The sequence below is a fragment of the Aquarana catesbeiana genome, linkage group LG06 (assembly GCF_042186555.1).
Source record: "Aquarana catesbeiana isolate 2022-GZ linkage group LG06, ASM4218655v1, whole genome shotgun sequence".
Taxonomy (NCBI): domain Eukaryota; kingdom Metazoa; phylum Chordata; class Amphibia; order Anura; family Ranidae; genus Aquarana; species Aquarana catesbeiana.
Genome location: NC_133329.1, coordinates 385,725,067 through 385,746,521, shown reverse-complemented (window position 1 = coordinate 385,746,521; position 21,455 = coordinate 385,725,067). Strand labels below are relative to the sequence as shown.

Genomic DNA, 21,455 nt, shown 5'->3' with positions numbered 1-21,455 from the left:
CTATTAGTTTGCATCTATTTCCCCAGCAATGTGCCAAACCATTGCTCCTCCACTTACTATCGTAGCGTGACAACACTGTATTATTATTATACAGGATTTATATGGTGCCAACAGTTTGCGCAGCGCTTAACTAAATAAAGGCAGACATTACAGTTACATTACATTTTGGTACAAGAGGAATCAGAGGGCCCTGCTCATTAGAGCTTACAATCTAAAATGGAAGGGTCAATTGATACAAAAAGGTAATAGCTGTGGGGGATGGGCTGATGGAGGAAGTAAAACAGTGTATTAGTTAGAAACAGGATAGGCTTCTTTAAAGAGAAGGGTTTTCAGGGATTGTCTAACGATGGATAGATTAGGGGACAGTCGGACAGATTGGGGTAGGGAGTGCCAAAGGATGGGAGAAGCTCTGGAGAAAACCTGGAGGCGAGCATGGGAGGAGGTGACAAGAGAGTAGGAGGTCTAGGGAGGACCGAAGAGAGCGGCTTGGTTGGTATTTTGGGACTAGATTAGTGATGTAGCTGGGGGCAGAGTTATGGATGGCTTTGTAAATGATTGTTTTTTTGTTTTTTTTGTTTTTAACAGAAGTAGGTTTTATTTGAAAATGTAGACATTAAAGGGATTGTAAAGGTTCGTGTTTTTTCACCTTATTGCATCCACCGGGATGATCGTTTGCATTGAGGTTGTCGCTGCAAGATGAGCCTCAGGCCCTCTGTAGACCAGATTGCTCAGGGCGGCATATGACCCCAGAATGGCCGCCTCCAAAAGTACTGCAGGGTTCTGTTTGGGCTGACTTTGGGCTGACTAAACCACCAACAAACCGGCCCAGAGCTGGAAATGAGGCATTGCCAAACCCCCCTGAGAGAGGGGGAGTTGAAGCGTCCATCTCGATAGTCTCTGGGTTTTCCCTGCCCAAACAAAAGCTGTTATGATATCGAATTTGCGGAAAAAATGATTGAGAATAGGGATCGGGGTATTCCTGAAAAGGTATAGAAATTTGGGGAGGTAGATCATCTTAAGTAAATTCACCCTATTCACCGGCGACAGTGGCAGAGTTTTCCATAGCTGACATTTCTTACTAAATTGAACAATTAAGGGAGAAAGGTTGTCTCCATATAAGCCTGCAAGGATCCTCGGACTTTTACTCCCAGGTATTTAAACTTCTCTACATACTGAAGCCCGGTCCCAGTGTCTATCCCAGTACCCGAGGGGTGAAGGGAAAAAAGGACCAACTTGTCCCAATTAGTGCGGATCCCCGAATACCTCCCAAATTGGTCTATGATCTCCAAGGCAGACTGTAAGGAGACACCTGTATCGGCCAGATACAGCAGGGTATCGCCCGCATACAGCGGCATTTTCTCCTGAAGCACCCCGACTTGAATTCCTTTCACCCTGTGGTCCTGACATATTAGGACTGCCAGGGCAAAGAGCCCTGGGGAGAGAGAGAGCACCCCTGCCTGGTTCCCCTACTCAGGCCAAAGGGGCTAGACAACAGGCCGTTTACTCGGACTCGAGCAGTCGAGTCCCTAAATAAAGGAGTTGAATCCAGGAGATAAACCTGGGCCCAAATCCATAACATTCCAGCACCTTCCAGAGGAAAAGCCATCTGACAGAGTTGAACGCCTTTTCAGCGTCTAATGCCGCTATCACTCCCGTGTTGCCCTCCCTGGCCAGATCCATATGGGTAAACAAGCCTACGGCTGTTAATATCAGTACCCCTGCCCGGCATGAACCCAGACTGATCCGGATGCACGAGAGCCGTGATCACCGTGTTCAAGCGGGTGGCCAATATTTTTCCTAACCGCTTGGTATCCACATTAATCAGGGAAATCGAGCGGTGAGATTTGCAGAATTTCGGGTCCTTATCAGGCTTGAGAACCACCACTATCACAGCCTCAGACATGGAGTATGGCAAGGACCCGTCCCGCAAGGAAGACAAGAGCATAGAGTGAAACCTGGGTGCCAAATCCTCAGCACATGTGGTATAAAATACAGTGGGGAATCCATCAGGGCCCGATGTCTTCCCAGCTTATAGAGAAGACATGCCCTGCCGAACCTCCTTAAGGGTATTGGGGAATCAAGCCGATCTCTATAGGTCGAAGTCAGGTCAGGGAAGTCAACATCAGAGAGGTATATGTGAAGGTCTTCCGTAGAATAGTCTACCCGGGTAGAGTAAAGTTCAGAATAGTAGGAAGCAAAGCAGCCGTCTTTGTCAACCAATGAGGGGACACTCGTAGAGGACGAAGTACCGTGTTCGCGTACCAACCAGGCCAGCAATCTACCACCACACTCGCCCTCTTCAAAAATCCTTTGGGATTGCTGAAGCATTTTCTTTTTTGGTCAGAGAAGTACGGATCATAAGAACCGCTCTGGTACTTTTCTGGCGCCTATCGTGGAGCTCCGGGTCTTTGGTCTGGGTATACTGTCGCTACAAGGAAGCAGCCAGTCCCTCAGCCCTTACTAAGTAAGCCTTCAGCTGCCTACGAACCACCAAGAAGTGTCTGGTAGTGGCCCCAGGAGAAAGCCTTAAAGGCATCCCAAAAGACCTCCCCTGAGGCAGACCACGGGTTGAGGACCCAATACGTAAGCATCTGTTGGCGAAACCCGGAATCCACCCCAGGGTCAGAGATCCAGAACCTCGACAGTCTCCACAACCTATGAGAGGGAGATCCCTCCAGCGACAACCGAAGCAGCATTGGTGCATGGTCAGAGATCCCCCTTGGCAGAATAGAAACCTCCTAAGCATCTAAAAATTTCGAAGCATTCCACCAATGCATGAATTATTACGTAGTGTCCATCTGGGTCGAGTGCATTTGCGTACCAGGACACTGACCCCTCTGGCAAAATTGGAATAGCTTGAGTGGCACTGGTGACCTGGGTCTCCTGGAGGACACAAATATGAGGGTTACAAGTCTGCAAGAATTGGAATGCCAATGACTGTTTCAGAGATCACAGTGAGAGATGCCATTCAGCCTTCTTGTACAGCAGTAAAGGGTGGGACTCAAGGAGCAGCATCAACCCAGATGGAGCAAAAGCAGCCAACAGAATGCTACAAGTTAGAGTACCTAATAAGAGCAGAGTTAAACTGAGCCTGAGTGACTCTGTCATACATGCACTGTTATAATAAACAGTAAAACAATAACAAAACAAAACATTCCCCCCCCGCCCAAAACTGAGAGCGGCATATCTTCCCAACAGAAGCACGGAAAGTCGCCATGTAGTGGAGGCAACATGTGCAAAAGGCATACAGTACATAGGTCTGCTAACCAGTAACAGCTAAGGTCGTCCGGATGGTAAATGATGTGCAGGTCTCCCAGCAAGCTGGGGGTACAAAATGTATTACAGTCAATAGGAGCAACTGAGGATAGTGTGGGCCCCGGGCATGAGCAGGGAGCTCAATATCGAGAGACAATAGGTGGAGAGTCACAGGTATGCAATCCCACATGGGCACCCAGAATCAAACTAATGCAGGAGAGCGTGGTTCTGATCCCCTGGAGGGCCCAGTGAGGTAGAGAAAGTAGTCCCCCCTCCAGAGCAGTCCCAGTTCCAGGGGAGAAACAGAGTGTCACCATCAAAAGTGCCAAGTGGCAACAAAAGAAAGCATCATAGAAATGCAAGATACCGCAATCAACTACCGCCGTCATCCGATCAGGTGATGCGAAGAAGCGCACCCGCTCCCCATCTTGAACTCAGAGTCTGGCCAAGAATAGCATGCTATACTTGAGGCTTTTAGCATGCAGGCGAGTGTGAACATGGTCGAATGACTTCCGTAGGCGTTGTGTTTCAATGGAGTAATCCGGAAATATGAGGAGCTTAACGTTCTCATATTTCAGCTCCCCTACATTTCTCACATCGCTTAGGATCAGGTCACGATCAAGAAAGTTCAGTAGTTTAAATATGAAGGTGCGCGGAGGTGCTACTTGAGGCCCCCTGACTGGGGGGACCCGGTGGGCATGCTAAACCACAAAGTGGGGTGAGACTGAGGCACGTGGTAGGAGAGAGTGCAGCAGTTTTTCAGTGAAAAGAGTGGTATCATTGCCCTCTGCTCCCTCAGGCAGCCCCAATACGTCTATGTTATTGCGTCTGTTCCGATTTTCAGCGTCTTCAGCCCGCAATTCCAAGTGTTTCACTCTGATCTTTAGAGTATGGAGGTCTGCCGCGTGTTCCCGCTGTATGTCTTCTGTCGAAGATACACGCTGTTCCACCTCAGTCGTAAACAAGCATAAGAAAAATAAGAGGTTGCGCTACCCCCTCCGCTCTAGTTCCTATCTAAGCACCTGGAGTAAATGAGTTTTATTTTGTAACTCATGTTGTGCTAATTTTTATTTTTATATTGGTTAAAAGTTCACTTCTTCCTCTGATCACTAGGGAGAACCACATACGCCTTCTGGCGCTGTCGTTCGCAGAAGATGGGATCAGGTTGGAGGCCTTTATTGGCCCCACACTAACCCCTCTTTTAGAGGCCTTTATTGGCCCCTTACTAGCCCCCCTCTAACTTTATTGAGACTCGGTTGGTCCATGGCCCCGATTGGCCCAACCTATTCAACCCAGATCGTTTGTTGTTGATTGGCCCAACCTATTCAACCCAGATCGTTTGTTGTTGATTGGAGAGTCTATGGCGGTATGAATTGGAGGGATTTTTTATTTTTATAATTTTTTTATTTTAGTATGTTCTGTCCTCTTTGTGTTGAATTGTGCATATATGTGTATATATATTGGATATGGGATTCATCCTGCACTAGGCACCATGTTGGGCAGTTGTTTAATGTACAATATTTTATAGACATGCATCGATTTGAATGTGCTGTCTGGGCTGTGTGGTCTCCGTTGGTCGCTTGCACTGTGGAGCGCACTTGGATACCGGAAGTGTGCGCGGCGGTCCGTGCGGTCCATCGTGTACAGCGATCCAAAGCGAGGCTTGGTCCCATCCGGCATTACTTAAGGCGGGTGACGCAGCGCGCCGCCTGTGCCCCTGGAAGACGTGATGATGTCACGAAACGCGTAGGGCGGAGCCAGACGACGCGCTGACGTCACCCCCAAGCGAGTTGCTTCCCAGTAGGACGGGTTTGTCCGAGCTCCAGTGGCCACGGAGCCGGACTTAAGGCTGTTTATTCATTGACACTCTGTAAGCGTACATCTGTATTTTAATCTATTTTATTAAATGTAAGTGGTTTTACACTATGTGAGTCCCTTTTATTTTATGGTATCTATGCCCCGGGTCGTTGGAGTGGCTGCTGACGAGATGACCTCTGGTGGACACTGCTGATAATTCCCATTTTGGCTTTAAAGATCTCTGTTTGCTGTGATCCTCTGTAGTGGGGGGTCATGGCCTTCTGGTAAGGAGCAACCCCTTCCATATCTGGTGGTGGACCCTTCCCTGCTGTCACAGATCTCCATTTTTTATCACTTGGACTTTTTTTTACCTATTGTTGGTGATTTGGACGTTTCATAACACTTTACTGATGTTTTACTTTATGGATTTTTTATAACACTTAATTGATGTTTCATTTTATGGACTTTTCTTTTTTATCACTAAGTTCTGCACATTGATTTATTTATGATCACCATATGAATTTTTCTTCATTGTAAATTATTCACTATGTTTTATTAGCATTAGCGCAACCTCTTATTTTTCTTATGCTTGTTTACAATTGATGTTTTTGTGAGGATTGCTGCTTTTCACAGTATTTTATTTACACTGGGTTTTTAGCGCAGTTTCTTTCACCATTTTCCTATATCCACCTCAGTCACCCGACCCCTAAAGGTGTCAATGTCTCTCCTAATCAGCCCAAGTTCAGTATAGACATGGTCCATTTTTTCTGTCAGGGCCGTTTTACAGGCCTTGATAGCCTCCATGAGGGCTGTGTGCTCTGGAGGAGCCGCAGGAGCTGCAGCCTCTTAACACACCTACTCCGTCTGGGAAGCCATAGCAGTAAGGGTTATGGCGGCGGCCTTACCCTCAGCTTGCAGAGTGTTCTCTTTTTTGATTTGTTTCAAAGCAGAGCCTCCCCGTCTGTAGACGGGCATGGGCTGCAAGAGCCAGGAGCACCAGATAGGCCCTTCGGTGAATCAGGATAAGAGATCCGGACGGCGGAGCAGCACTAAAACACGTCCGCTCCCGGCGCCATCTTGGACATGCCCCCAAATTATTGTTAGTACTTTGAATTTTAGTACCATTGTTATTTAATTCAAGGCAGCTGAATTAATCCAAATCACACTAGGTGTTTTGGATTGAGGCTAGTACCCACTGTAAAAGGATATGCTATATTCTCCAGGGGCAGGCCAAAGCGGTAGACAGAAGAGATGGTTGCTTTAGGTGGATAGGGGTGCAAAGAGGCCACGACCTGCAACCTATGCCGCTGATGTAGTTCACAGTTCATGAAGGGGGGGGGGATAGCACTTTGGCCTTTTTGCATTGGATGCCAAAAGAACCTTATCCTGGCTTCCTCATCCCTGCATCTGCTGGGTCCCCTTATATTACAACAGAAGGAGATGTCACAGGAGGTGTGGCCATCAGTCTAGTCCCCACTGTTTAGTAAGCCCATAGTATTTTAAGTTACCAGCTTGCCGGGATCGTGCAAGTGCTCATGGGACTTGTACTCTCTCCATCAACTTGCAGGTATTAAACAAATAATGTGTAAGCACTACTGAAGCCCTGCCACCAAAACCGGCTGACTAGGGGAGCACACAAGACAACCAACAAGACTGCACAGAAATGTACAAAAATAATGTATCTTCTAATAAAAAAGGTTGTGAATGCACATAAAAAAATTGCGGCCATTACTATTTTTATAAAAAAATATGTCTTTAGTTGTACTTTCAGCCTTTTTTATTTTTTACGGTGTCTGTCAAACTAAACACTGGCTCAGACATTGCATTGCCCTTTTTCTAAAACATCATAATTGCTGGTTTGCTTGCCTGAAACACAAAGCATTTTAAAGCTGAACTCCAAGCAAACAGCCTAAAATATCTTTTAAACACATATAAACAAACTGTTCTACCTGCAAAAGGATTTGTATTTCTGACCATAGAGTCCTTATATTTAAAAAGCTCAAGCTGACAGCACAGCCAGGTCGGTGGAAAGACACTTCTCTATTGCCGTTCAAGTGATACTAAACATACATCGTTTAATTTACATTGTCCCTTTTTCTTTCTGTATATGGATGATGGAACTAATTATTTTAATTAAAAAATAAAAAAAATAAACATCTAAGTACCTTTTTCCTAATCGATATACAGCTGTCACATGACCCAGCTCTCTCCCAGCCTGTCTGCAGGGAAACAGTGGTAGGAGGAGCATCTAGTCAACATATAAAAAAAATTGCCTTTGAAATACTTTTTGTATTTTTTAATCTGTAGAAGATATGGCGTAAAAATAAATAAATATTAAACTGGTTTAAATTGTCATAAAACTATATATTTGAAGTCAAATCTTTATTATTTTTTTGGCAATAACATGGTGTGGGTGGATTTCTGCTAGTCAGACTGTCACACCCCTCCAGCCTGTGTCTTAGAATAAGAGGGAGGTGATTCCTCCATCAACCTACATGCAATATCCCGCCCCCATTGTGTTTAGCTGGTTAGTGGGTATGGAGGAGGAGGAGGGAGTGGGCTGTCATTTACCACTGTGTATACGCCCACATGGGTGATTCTATAGTCACACGGGCTCCTCAGATGTGATCGGGAGGAAATGCTCAGCATAGAAACTCACTGAAAAATGAGCATGTGCAGAGTTGCCACCAAAGCTGCAAAATCCCTAGCTGACATGAACAGAAGGGGGAGATAGAGAGTAGCAGGATCAACCAGGTTTTTTGCAGAATACATAAAACGAATCTCATAGCGACTGAGTGAGTATGAACAGCATATAATACACCAGTTATTGATACTTTTTTATGATGTGGGTTTAGTGACACTTTAACTAACACGGCTGGGTCACCTCCCTGCCTCCAGCCTGTGACTGGACAGTGAGGAAATAGCAGCCGTTGCACAGTAATGAGTTATCCCTCTTCTCAATCTGCTCTCTCCTTCAGTCAGTGTATTCCTAGCCAGGTCCATAGTACTGCTTCTCCCTCTCCCAATATGAGTGCTGCTGGGAGACAAGAGCCTGATACCAAGGACAAGCCAGGTACTATGCTAGATGCATTTAACCCCTTTTGCTGATGGAATCATTTTTTACATTTTAAGCCTAGAGATTGCCTAAAATCCCTCTAAAATGTTCTATAGTTTCTAAAAGCAGAGACACTGTAGAATAAAATGGCAGCAGTTGCAATTTATGCCACACGATAATTGTGATACTGTTTATCCAATCTATATTTTCAGCAAAAATACGCTCAATTTATTAGGTTGTGGTAAGTAAACAGATACCAAATATTTCAAAGCGTTTGTGTATATATACACTGATCGGCCATAAATTTACGACCAACCACGGATCGTTGAGTAGCTACCCCCCCGCCCCCGAAACAGCCCTGATGTGTTGGTGCATGGATGTCACCAGACCGCTGAAGGTACGTTGTGGAATCTGGCACAAATCGGTCAATAGCAGATCCTTAAAAGGCTAAGTTCACCTTTTGGAACATGTTACATGTTCCACCCGTATTTAGGAGGGTCCACATGTAACATGTTCCAGCTTCTGCCACCAGTTCCCCCAATCCCCCCCTCAGACAGCGGGTGGGGGGGGGGATCTTCTCCCTGCACCCACTGTCACTCTTTGAAAAAAACACGGCTATACAAGGTTTCCTGTGAATGAATGAACTACAAGTACCATCAACCACTAAACCTACTAAAGTTAAAATTAAGGTGAGAGTTCTGAGAGCACTGAGGTGACCAGTAGAGGTGGAAGTGCACAATATATCTTTATATCATTCACAACGGATCAAAGTTTATCACAGGAGTGGATTTAATATAAAGTAAAACCTTGGATTGCGAGCATAATTCGCTCCGGAAACATGCTTGTAATCCAAAGCACTTGTGTATCAAAGCGAATTTCCCCATAAGAAATAACGGAAACTCAGATGATTCGTTCCACAACCATGTATTGATAGGTCCTTCAGTTTATAGTTTATACAAAAAGATACAAGCAATGTGATAGGTTGTGTAACCATAAAGTGTCCATCCACAAATGGAAGCCTCTACAAGGGGATTAGAAAGAAAAATTCAGCAGGAGCTACAGAGTATAAAAGAGAAGAGAGGTGCCTCCAAGTGTAGCAATATGGTTACATTTAATGAAGGTACAACATTTAGCAACTCACATGGTTGATGATTAAAAGCTGCACATCTAAGTATGCAGGCTTCCGGGGGGAAAGCTGTCCACATAGACCGTCCTCCGCATCGCCGGCTCTCACCGCTGTCAGTCTGCAATCGTCACCGGGAAGACTACCCTGCAGTAGAGCGATTTGAAAGCGAGGCTTCAAGCACTCGTGGAGCGCATTGTGGAAGGGATGATGTTCAGGGCGGTGCAGAGAATGGTCTATATGGACAGCTTTACCCCGGATGCCTGCATACTTAGATGTGCCGGTTTTAATAATCAACCATGTGAGTTGCTAAATGTTGCACCTTCATTAAATGTAACCATATTGCTACACTTAGAGGCGCCTCTCTTCTCTTTTATACTCAGTTTTGACATGACGTTACTTGTATATCAAGACATCGCATGTATATCAAGTCAAAATGTATTTAAAAATGTTGCTGGTCTTGCAAAACACTCTCAAACCAAGGTTTTACTGTAATCATATTTGGACATTTTTTTACCAACATTATTCACACTATTGATGTGTTTATTGGACACTCATTTCATTTTATTTATGGTTTATTAGTTCATTTGTTGAGAGATGTATTTTGATTATGATATTGTATGATATATTTACTATAGGCTGTGCAACTCCATTCACATTTATTCTCCACATGTAACATGTTCCAGCTCCTGCCGCCAGTTCCCCCAATCCCCTCTTCGGTGTGACAGCGGGCGAGGGATCTTCTCCCCACGCCCACTGTCACTCTTTGAAAAGAGTGTGGCTTTGTGGGGTTTCCTGTGAATGAATGAACTACAAGTACCATCAATCAGTGCGGCTGAGAGCTAGATGCTGTGAATGAACTGCAAGGGCGCTGATGAGCGCTCTCGTAATTCATTCACAAGCCCTGTAGTTTTCAACAGACAGTCCAGTCCATATGAAGGTACAGGCAGAAAGCAGCGGGGCTTGTCTGCAGAAGACTGACATTGTACCCCTGATCCACTGATCACAGGTGCAATGCTTTCCAGGCTCATGCAGGAAAAAATAACAAATGCACTTTTTTTTTCTGCAAAAAATATGTGCATTTAATATTTTTCAGGAAAGGTGAACTTAGCCTTTAAGTCCGTAACTTGCAAGATGGGGCCTCCATGGATCGAACTTGTTTTTCTAGCACATCCCACAGATGCTCAACTGGATTAAGATCTAGAGAATCGGGAGGCCAAGTCAACACCTCAAATTTATTGTTGTGTTCCGTGAACCATTGTTTTAGTGCGGCAAGGTGCATTTTCCTGCTGAAAGAGGCCACCGCCATCAGGGAATACCATTTCCATGAAGGGGTGTACTTGGTCAGCAACAATGTTTAGGTAGATGGTACGTGACAAGTAACATCCACATGAATGGCAGGATCAAGGTTTCCCAGCAGAACATTGCCCAAAGTATCACACTGCCTCCACTGGCTTACCTTCTTCCCATACAGCATCCTGGTGCCATCTCTTCCCCGAGTAAGCGATGCATAAGCACCCGGGCATCCACATGATGTAAAAGAAAACCTGATTCATCAGACCAGACCACCTTCTTCCATTGCTCTGTGGTCCAGATCTGATGCTCGAGTGCCCATTGTAGGCGCTTTTGGCTGTGGACACGGGTCAGCATGGGCACCCTGACCAGAATGCAGCCCCATAAACAAACTGCGATGCCCATTTCTTCTGCTTTCAACATATTAACTTCAGGGACAACATGTTTACTTGCTGCAATGTTTACTTGCTGCATTATATATCTCACCGACTTTTAGATGCCGTTGTAATGAGATAACCAATGTTATTCACTTAACCTGTCAGTGGCCATAAAGTTATGGCTGATCTGTGTGTGTGTATGTGTGTGTATGTGTGTATATATATATATATATATATATATATATATATATATATATATATATATATATATATATATCTATCCTGCCCTTCCTAAGTTGCTGTATTGATATATCAAACTATATAGTTATGCCAGCAGCAGTAAAAGGGTTACACAATATCATATCGCTCAGAATGTTGGGTTGTTAATTAAAATGTAAAAGAAAATGACACCACCGCAGTATCAGGACGACAATACTGAACTTACTTTTTCTGCCTCTTTGGTGTCATCGAAGAGTCTCCTCTGGCGGCGAGCTGGCGTGTGCTTGGCCGTCTCCCATGCTTCTACCCACATGTTGTTGGGGATCTTCATTCGAGGGCTCAATTCGCCTTTAACAACTTTGTTGCCACTTTCGTCCACCACTTCCTCTTCAACGTAATCGCGGGGTGAGTACCAACGCACAAAATCCTCCAGGGAGCAGCCAGGATTTGCAGCCTGGGAACACAGCTTATTGGTCAGATCACAATACAAGAAGAGAAGGGAAAATCATACATTATACGGTCAAAAGTTTGTGAACACCTAACCATAGGAGTGTGTTGGCCATTCCATTCCAAAACCTTGGGCAATAAAGTAGAACTATAGGCAAAACTTTTTCTTTTTTCATTTTGGATTGAGCAAGGGAGGGTTAAAACCTCAATCTGATTTTTTTTTTCACCATCTGTGTCCCATTACAGAGATTTTTATTCACTTCCCGTCCCATAACAGGAAGTGAGAGGAAATCCCTGCAAATTAAGGGAATTCTTTGGGAACCCCCAGGTCACCAGAACTAGTGTCCCCATTGTAAGATTTCCCCTCTATTACTTTTCTGGGGACAACAAAAAATGTGGGGTTTTCCCATGGTGGTGAACAGGACAAATATTGAGGGTGAAACGGAGGCACAGACAGCAATACAAACTGACAAGCTTTCTAATCCTTCTCTATTAAAAACTAAAAAAAAAAAAAAAAAAGTTTTGCCTTTAGTTATGCTTTAATATGGAGTTGTCTTTCCCTCCTTTGGAGCTTTAACAGCCTTCGCTCCTCTGGGAAGACTTTTCACAAGATTTAGGATTGTATATGTAGGGATTTGTGTCTATTCAGCTAAAAGAACATTTGTATTGACCCCAAAGGTGTTCAATAGGGATGAAGTCAGGACTCTGTGCAAGCCCACAAACTCCTTTATGACCTTGCTTATTTGCCCCCTGCATTCAGGCTGGAGGGATGTCTGTATATACTGTGTTCTACAGAAAGGAAAGACTTTGCACAAATTGAAGAGGCCATAGTGTGCAAGGAAGTGATCTTTCTGCAAGGTCACATTTATCATAAATTCCCCTGTAGGCCTGTGCCAAAATCTGTCCCTGTCTATTTTGACAGGTACCGTTCCCCACTTCCGGAGATGGGGGTGCGGCCCAGTCTTTCGGAAGTTCAGCCACCTCCTCCTTCCTCTGTCGCCGGACCAATTAGAAAGCACAGCGCGCATGTGCAGTAGGGAACCGGCTGTGAAAACGAAAGGCTTCACTGCCAGGTTCCCTTAACAGGAATGGCGGCGGCGGCGGCGGCAGCACCAGACAGCCGATTCAAAGATCGGCTGGGGTGCCGACATAGTGGGCTCCTTGGACAGGTAAGTGTCTATATATTAAAAGTCAGCTGTAGCTGCTGACTTTTAATTTTTCGTGGTGGGGGGGGGCTCCTCTTTAAGACCTCATGCACACAGGATGTTTTGCTGTCTCTCCTACACACCTTTCCTCCTGGCAGCATTATTTTGGCAAAAAAAGCCACTTCACAACACGTGTAATCTGTTAAGGCGCGTCAAGTGCTTGGTGTTAATTTAATAAATTAAAAAATAATTAATTTTGACCACTGAAATAAATTAACACTCAAGTGCTTAACGTGCCTAGCATTAACAAGCGTTTACAAGTGGTTTTTCTGCCAAAATGCTGCTGCACCCGGATGTGCTGGCTGTGGTTTTTTTTTCAGCCTCTAAACACTATGTGTGTGTTGACACTTAAGACTACCATGCAGGGGCGTTTAGAGGCAGAAAAAAAATGGTTAAAGCGGTTGTAAAGCACAAGGTTTTTTTTACCTTCATGCATTCTATGCATGAAGGCAAAAAACCTTCTGTGTGCAGCAGCGCCCCCCCCCACCCCTCCCCCCAATACTTACCTGAGCCCCATCTCAATCCAAGCCTTGCCTCTCCAGGGACTCGCACTCCTGATTAGATTTTGGCAGCATTGGCTCCCGCTGGTGTCAATTACAGCCAGTAAATTGACGCACAGAGCCTCAGGTCAGAAGCGTGTCTTCTTGGGTGCCCCTGACAGCAAGCTGCTTGCTGTGGGGGTATCCAGCAGGAGGGAGGAGACAGGAGCGCTGGCGGGGGACCAGAGAAGAGGAGGATCCAGGCTGCTCTGAGCAAAACCATTACACAGAGCAGGTAAGTATAACATGCTTGTTATTTAAAAAAATAAATAAATAAATAATAAGGCTAATATCGCTTTAAAAACCTCCAGTGTGCATGAGGCCTTAGGAAAACATCTGTGTACAGATCTGTAGCAGTTGTCTGCCCAAGAATACAGACACATGAGTTGCAAATACACAGTAAACTTAACACAGATACGTTGCTAAGCCTTGTTCTGTGCCTGTGACACCAATTTGCTTGATAAATGCCCCCCTTTGCATATCAAGCAGCCTGTAATATATATATATTGTAATATTAAAGTAATTTTAAACCTTTACAATTTTTTAAAAGAACAAACATGTCATACTTACCCACTCTGTGCAAAAGTTTTGCACAGAGCAGCACCAATCCTCCTAATCTGGGGTCCCTCATCCAGAGCTCCTGGCTCCTCCTGCCTTCAATCTCCTGCAGGCTTGCTTCCGAGCCCCGCTGCCTGCATCCATAGACGCAGACAGTTAGGCTTTTCCCCGCCCCCGACCATAGGATTTGATTGACAGCAGCAGGAACCAATGGCTTCCGCTGCTAACAATCTACCCTGTGAGGAGGGAAGAGAGAGCCGGGAGAGTTGCTGCTCTCGAGCGCAGCGCTGGTTCGAAATCTGGCTCAGGCAGGTATAAAGGGGGGCTGGGGGGGATCCTGGACACCTTAATTACCTTAATACAGAGACTACATTAAAGTGGTTGTAAACCCATTACAACCACTTTAACCTACAAGTAAGCCTAGATTAAGGCTTACCTGTAGGTGCAAGAAATATCTCCCAAACCTAAATGGTTTAGGAGATATTTGCAGAAATAGCGGCACCGATGTCTACGGCGCATGCGCCGTAGACATCGGGCGCAGGCGCACTGAGCGTGCCGTTTCTAACGGCGATCATGCCATTAGGGGCGGCACCAGCATGCGTGCGTGGGAGTGACGTCATCGAAGTCACTCCGGGATAGATGGCGGCGTCGGAGGAGGCGAACCAGGGCCGATGCGGGGGCTTCGATCTCAGGTAAGTAATTCATAATGAGCTAGTATGCTATGCATACTAGCTCATTATGCCTTTGTCTTGCAGGGTGTATTTTTTTTTTTCAGAGGCTTTACTTCCTCTTTAAGGTAAAAAATCCTCAAGGCTTTAGAACCATAAGCAATTAACTTGAAATAAAACAGTAGAGCCTCCATGAAATAATGCATCATTGTGTCTATTGTATGTGACGGTTAAGAAGCAACTCCACGTACATGAGTTTGCCCGGTTTTGAATAGTGTGCAGGGCAAAGTTCAATCCCCTGCATGGCTTTTACTGCTTTATAGGTCTGTAACTGGGAGAATTCCCCACAGCTGTGTCAGGACACCTCCAGTTTCCAGGCCCCCTCTAGTGGATATTATAGGAAAACACACACAGTCCAGACAGTCATAGCTGTGCCATGGTTAGGTGAAATCTGCTCCTGAGCACCTGGACAGCGGTGAAGACTTGTAGGTGAAGTTGCTCCCTACCCCTACTCTACCTTGAATATACACAAAAAATAAAAAAAAAAACTTTAGTTTCAGGGGTATCGGCTGTTAAAAATATGATCCTTAAAAAAATTTACTTTCGAGGCAGACAGAAAAATATTGGGAACATTAGAAGTACAACAGGAACCTTGACATCTAGAGTGATCTTGATTTAATAAAACTGGAGTGCGCAAAATTTGGTGCAGCTGTGCATGGAAACCAATCAGCTTCCAGGTTTATTGTCAAAGCTTATTTGAACAAGTGGAAGTTAGAAGCGGATTGGCTACCACGAACAGCTGTGCCGGATTTTGCATCTTCTAGTTTTAGTAAATGAACCTCCTAATGTAATGAGAAAAGCCGCTCTATATTCCAACCGATACCTGTATACTACACACTGCAGCCATCTTTATTTTCATACCTTGAAAGACTCCATGTCAGACAGCAGACAGGCGCTCTGCATGCGAGCCCGGATGTGCGCCCCTTCCGCAGAGGTGCCCAGCTTGGCCAGAACCTCGGACTGCTCCTCAAGCAGGTCTTCTGTCATAGGTGCCGGCTCCTGAAAAAGCCCCAACAAGCAGAAATGAGATGGTGCTGCATCAGCACTTTCCACGCTGAATTCCCACAAGATTCTACATGTGCTTCCTGAAGCATTTCAAATCGCAAATTAGGCCACTGACCTGTCTGCCCATTGTCTGCTAACAAAGGCTTTATCACAATGGTAATGGGAGTGCGGGAGGGGGCTGGAGTAGAAGTAGAAGGGTACAAAGGATGAGCCATCTCTGGATTTGAACTTGCAGAACATTTTTAGGCAGTGCAGGGTGGGAAACCTTTAGGACAGGGATATGCAATTAGTGGACCTCCAGCTTTTGAGGTGCCATGAAGCATAGCAAGACTCTGACAGCCACAAGCACGACACCCAGAGGCAGGGGCATGATGGGGCTTGTAGTTTTGCAACAGCTGGAAGTACACTAATTGCATAGCCCTGCTTTAGAACTAGCAGTAACTATGAGCCAAGACATTTTCTAGGATTACACTGACTTGATGCCAATTTAGAAGCAAAAAATTCTCAGCAAACTTCTTCAGAGAGACGTTGACATGTGGCCCAACACTGTCACTTTTAAAGTGTTACTAAACCCACAACAGTAAAATCTGTATATGCAGTAAAGCATGCTTGTTATACTCACTGTGGAGCCTAGGGGGTTAATCATCTACATTGTATGAAAAGTCTGTTTGATCCTGTCTTCTCTGACCCTCCCCTTCTTTTATTGTCCCTAATCTATCTCCTGATAGTACAGAGCCTTTGGAGTCACTCTGCACATGCTCAGTTTGATGTGTATTGCTAGAGAGTGTTTTTTTTTTGGGGGGGGGGGGGGGTGCATGCGATCAGCAAAGGACCACTCGTCCGCTCTTCTCCCCTTCTCGTTGTTAACCTGGAAGTGCGTGCGGGCTGGAATAAGAGCAATAATTCCTAGCACCAGACCTCCTCTGTAACGCTAAATCGATGACCTATAGGGGGCTTTTGAAGCGTCGCCTACGGAAAATATAGGGAACTGAAATTTGTCGCCATTTCATGGGCGCATGAAAATGTAAGGTTTGACATGTTGGGTATCTATTTATTCAGTTCAAGCTTGGCTTTTATATTTTACCAAAAAATCGAGTCATTTATTGTGTTTCTGCGCCTCCTAAATGAACTTTTAATGAGTTTTTGTTTTTACAAATTTTTTTGCAGAAATATCATGTGACAGATAAAAAAAAAAAAAAATTGGAATTACCACTATTTTATTCTCTAGGTTTAGGGTGTCTGGTTTTAGAAAATATATCAAGTTTGGGGGTTTAATGTAACCTTCAGGCCTAAAATTATTTTTTGAAACATGTGCAACAAAAAAAAGCAGCCCTGGCAGTGAAAGGGTTAAAGGGTAAGTTCACCTTCGGGAACATGTTACATGTTCCACCCGTAAGCTTTGTTAGTTAAAATAAAACTGGCTCCCTACATTTTTTAGCTGGCTGCTAGATTCAAAGCAAATTTGTCAAGCCCTGCCTTAAAAGAAGAAGTAAACCCTGATGGGTTTTACTTCCTCTTTTTCTCCCTGAAAAGCCTGCAAATTAAAAGCATAATGGGCTAGAAGTATGCATTGCATACTAGCCCATTATGGGACACTTACCTGCAAACGAATCCATCGCTGTCCCCTGTGCAGGCTGCGTCCATCGTCACCCCTCTTCCTTCCAGGGGCCATGGACTCCGGCTCTGTGATTGGCCGGAGGCGCGTGACATCACTCCCGCATGGGAGCCGTCAGTAACGGCACACGCTGGGGTAAGAAACGGCACGGAGGTCCGTTTCTTCACACGCATGCGCTGATTACATCCGGCACACTAAAAGTGAAATACCTCCACGTTTAGAAGATATTTCCACTACCTATAGGTAAGCCTTATTCTAGAGTTACCTATAGTTAAAAGTCACTAGGGAGGGTTTACAACCACTTTAAGCATATTATTATACAGGATTTATATAGCCCCAACAGGTTGTGCAGCGTTTTACAACGTGAGGGCAGACAGTACAGTTACAATACAATTCAATACAGAAGAGATCGGAGAGCCCTGCTCATTAGAGCTTACAATCTAGGAGGGAGGGTCAAGCGATACAAAAAGGGTAATAACTGAAAGATGAGCTGGAGATAGTGGAAATACAATTGTTACGTAGAGGTGGGGTAGGCTTTTGTGAGGAGGGTTTTCATGGATCGCCTAAAAGTGGACAGACTAGGAGATCGTCGGATAGATTGAGGTAGGAAGTGCCATAGGATAGGAGAGGCTTGGGAAAAGTCCTGGAGGTGAGAATGGGAGGTGGTGACAAGGGAGTACCACCTGGCATAGCGTCCAGCCACCTATTTCACCCTATCACAGACTGGCATAGGTTGCAGACAGCAGGACTGGCCATTGTGCCTGTGCCCTCTGGGTTTTGACGCGCAGGGGCTAATTGCGCTTTGTGCATGTAGTCCTAAACGTGAGACATGAAACTTTTTTTATATAAAATAATGCTCATGCTTCACAGTTACACATTCACTAAACAGACAAAAAGAACATAAAATACCCAAACAGATTGACCTGGCGGGGTTCAGCCAGATAGTACAGCTAACTAATGATGCGGAAGGCTTAAGCCTACACAGAAGATCACCGTCTACTTACTGCCGGATGGAGGGTGTTGAAAACGAAGCACTATATTAAGCTGAGTAAAACAGCAGAAGACTAATGAGTACACGTCTCAGAAAAATCTGATTTTACCATAGAAACTGACACTTTCTCCTGTTTCCACAGCAGCAAGACATCCTGGGAGAAGGAGATGTAAATGAACAGTTATTACACTGCGGCACCTACTGAATTCGATTAGGATTGATATCTGTGGCCTCCAAATACAGCATTTATATACTTATGTACATTAAACGAGCGAACAGATCAGCACAGCATGTAAAGTTCAATGCTTTATGGCCAAATGCTTGTGGACACCTGACCATCACCCCTTTACAAGTCTGAGGGCATCCCTTTGCAAAGCTATGGGCATTACCATGGAGTTGGGCCCTGACTGGGGCTTCAACAGCCTTCACTCTTCTAAGATGGCTTCCCACAACATTTCGGAGTGTATCTTTTGGAATTTGTGCCCATTCATCCAAAATAGCATTGGTGAGGTCAGGTACTGATGTTGGATAAAAAGGATTGGCACCCAAATTGGCATTTCAATTCATTCTAAAGGTGTTTAGTAAGGTTGAGGTCAGGGCTCTGTACAGGACACTTGAGTTCTTCAACACCAAACTCATCAAACCATGTCTTTATGGAGCTGGCTTTGTACACGGGGGCACAGTCATGCTGGAACAGAAAAGGGTCTTCTCCAAACCGTTATTATAAGGTTGGAAGACAGCAATAGTCTAAAACAGCCATTCTTAACCAGGGTTCCGTGGAACCTTAGGGATCCTCCAGAGGTTCCTTGACTTGTAGCTGGTTGACCTCTCATTTGGTAGTATCTAGTTTGGGGGTCAATACCACCCAGCTATATAAACCCAATGAAGTTTTTAGCTTTCTGTAAGGGTGGCATTCTGACCACCACTTTAAGGGGTACATTCTTTCCACTGGCCACCAATATATGAGGCATTTGTACCTATGACCACCAAAAACTGGTCTTAGACCTGAAAATTGATTCAAGGGTTCCTCTGGAGTAAAACGGTTGAGAAAGACTGGTTTAAATGTATTTGTATGCTGAAGTTTTGCTAGTACTATTCACTGAAAACACCTAAACAAAAACTTTAAAGGGGGGTGTCCAAATACTTTTGTCCATATACGTATATAGTTAGACGCAATGTAACTGCCACATGCCAGACTTTTAACATCAATGGCATTTGTGGCATTGGCATTTGTGGGGTCATGCCCAGGGCAGAAGGGTAAGGCTTAGTTCACACTAGTGTGATTTCCGATGTGACTTCAGTCGCACAAAATCACATGACAATGGAAATCACGTTGTTTTCAATGGTGCCCATTCAAATCAATGTGACTCAGCACAGCAATTTGGGAAAAGGTTCCTATGTTACTTTGGTGCGATTCCAGCATGATTTTGGCCCCATAGAATATACAGACTTTATCTAAGTAGCATTACATAATCGCACTGAAAGTCTCATCAAAAGCAGATCGCAGTAGCGTCTACCTAGCCTTAGAGGAAGAAGCAAAAAACTTCAACAAATAAAAAAAACTGCAAAACCCTTTTCCTTATTTTGTATCACACTTCTGTCCAAGTGTGCATATTGGTGGCTATATGCAGCAAGAGACCAGTAGGGGGTGCAGAGTATGCTGAGGGCGATCGGAAAGGCTCTCAATCGTTTAAGAAAAATGAAATCATCATCTTTTATCTTTTTTTGTTGCTCTGTGTGGTTAAAATCAGATCTACACATAAAGCAGACTGCATGCTGACTAAAATTCACTCTCCAGAAATAGCTGTCACTGAAATATTCACATGAAAAAAGGGGCAGAGCTTGAATAAAGGGGCATCATCGTATCTACATCTGGTCTTCCTAACTTCACAATTACTACAAATTATTTAAAGAATAAATTCAATTAGTTTTCCCCTTTACCCGGACCTAAAAGATTACTCCTTCCCAATCCATAGATATATACTTACTAAAGTCTGATGGTCGCAGCCTCCATTATTTGTTTACATCCAGAGGTGAAAGGCTCCATCTCCTGGCCGCCCGTGCACAGTACAGACCCAAAGACTTCTACAGGGCTCATCTACCTCCGTCTCTCTGCCTCTGTCTCCCAGATGAGAGCAGACCCCATAGAAGTCCATGGGGCTTTATTGGACAGGCCTGGCCAGGAGAGCGAGCCTTTTGAGTTCTGGGTGTAAACAATGGAGACAGTGGCCACTGGATATGAGAAAGTATACACCTGTGAAATGTAGGGATCATTTTGGTCAGAACAAAGGGGCAAATGAATGAGTGCACTTTGTCTGAAAATGAAATTATTCTTGGAAAGTAATCTTCAAATGCATGTTTTTTCTTTAACAAGAATCTGTTTTAACTGAAAATACACTATAGCTTTCCCTTATTGGAGTCATCTTTACCTATACATTCTGAGCACTAAACTGCCTTTGGGTTTTTGCCCTATACAGCTCACACTCCATAAGGACACAATCAATACCCACATCAATGAAGCACTGAAAAGAGAACCGCCAACATATAGAGCAATACAAATCCCTCCAGTGCAGCAGCAGTCAATAGGAAATATAAGGAATAAGAGGGAAAAGAAGAAAAAAAGAATCAACTTAATGATCAATAATTGTACATTTAACCTCCTGGATTTGAGGTCACAATGGAAAGCACTGCCTTAGGAAGGAGTGTGACAATAGGAGGCGGGGGCGCAGCTGGAGTTGTAATTAAATGCTCAATATAGTGAAATGCATTGAAGAAAAAAAATCTATAGGTCATAAATAGCAACCAATCTGTGTTATAGATATGAAGCAGAGACACCTATTGGCGGCCTCCTGCATTCACTCCAACATGGTACAAGGACATAGTTTGCAATGGAGGTAATACCCAAGAGCCCAGATGTGTCCAAAAATCCAGAAGACCAAAGCACGTTCAAATCCTTCTATATATATATATATATATATATATGTGTATATATATATATAAATTATTTATACATATATATACAGATTATATATACACAGCTCCGGTTTCCTCCCACATGCCAAAGACATGCTGGTAGGTTAAATTGGCTCCTGTCCTAGTATATGAATGTGAATGTACAATATATGTAAAGCGCTGGCATAAATTAACAGTGCTATATAAGTATCAATAATACAGTTTAAAAAATAAATACATACAGCATATCTTTGGCGTGTGGGAGGAAACCGGAGCTATATATATATATATATATA

General features: G+C 44.3%; 1 protein-coding gene across 2 annotated transcripts in view; it reads right to left on the bottom strand.

Annotated features, from left to right (window-relative positions):
• RAB3GAP1 (RAB3 GTPase activating protein catalytic subunit 1) overlaps positions 1 to 21,455 on the bottom strand; it is a 245,296-nt gene that overhangs the window by 42,759 nt on the left and 181,082 nt on the right. For both annotated transcript variants that reach the window (XM_073634286.1, XM_073634287.1), the window contains exons 18-19: positions 15,458 to 15,595; positions 11,346 to 11,573 (exon numbers count right to left, since the gene is read on the bottom strand). In XM_073634286.1, the coding sequence (XP_073490387.1) occupies positions 11,346 to 11,573; positions 15,458 to 15,595 (366 nt within the window). The remainder of the gene's footprint in view (positions 1 to 11,345; positions 11,574 to 15,457; positions 15,596 to 21,455) is intronic.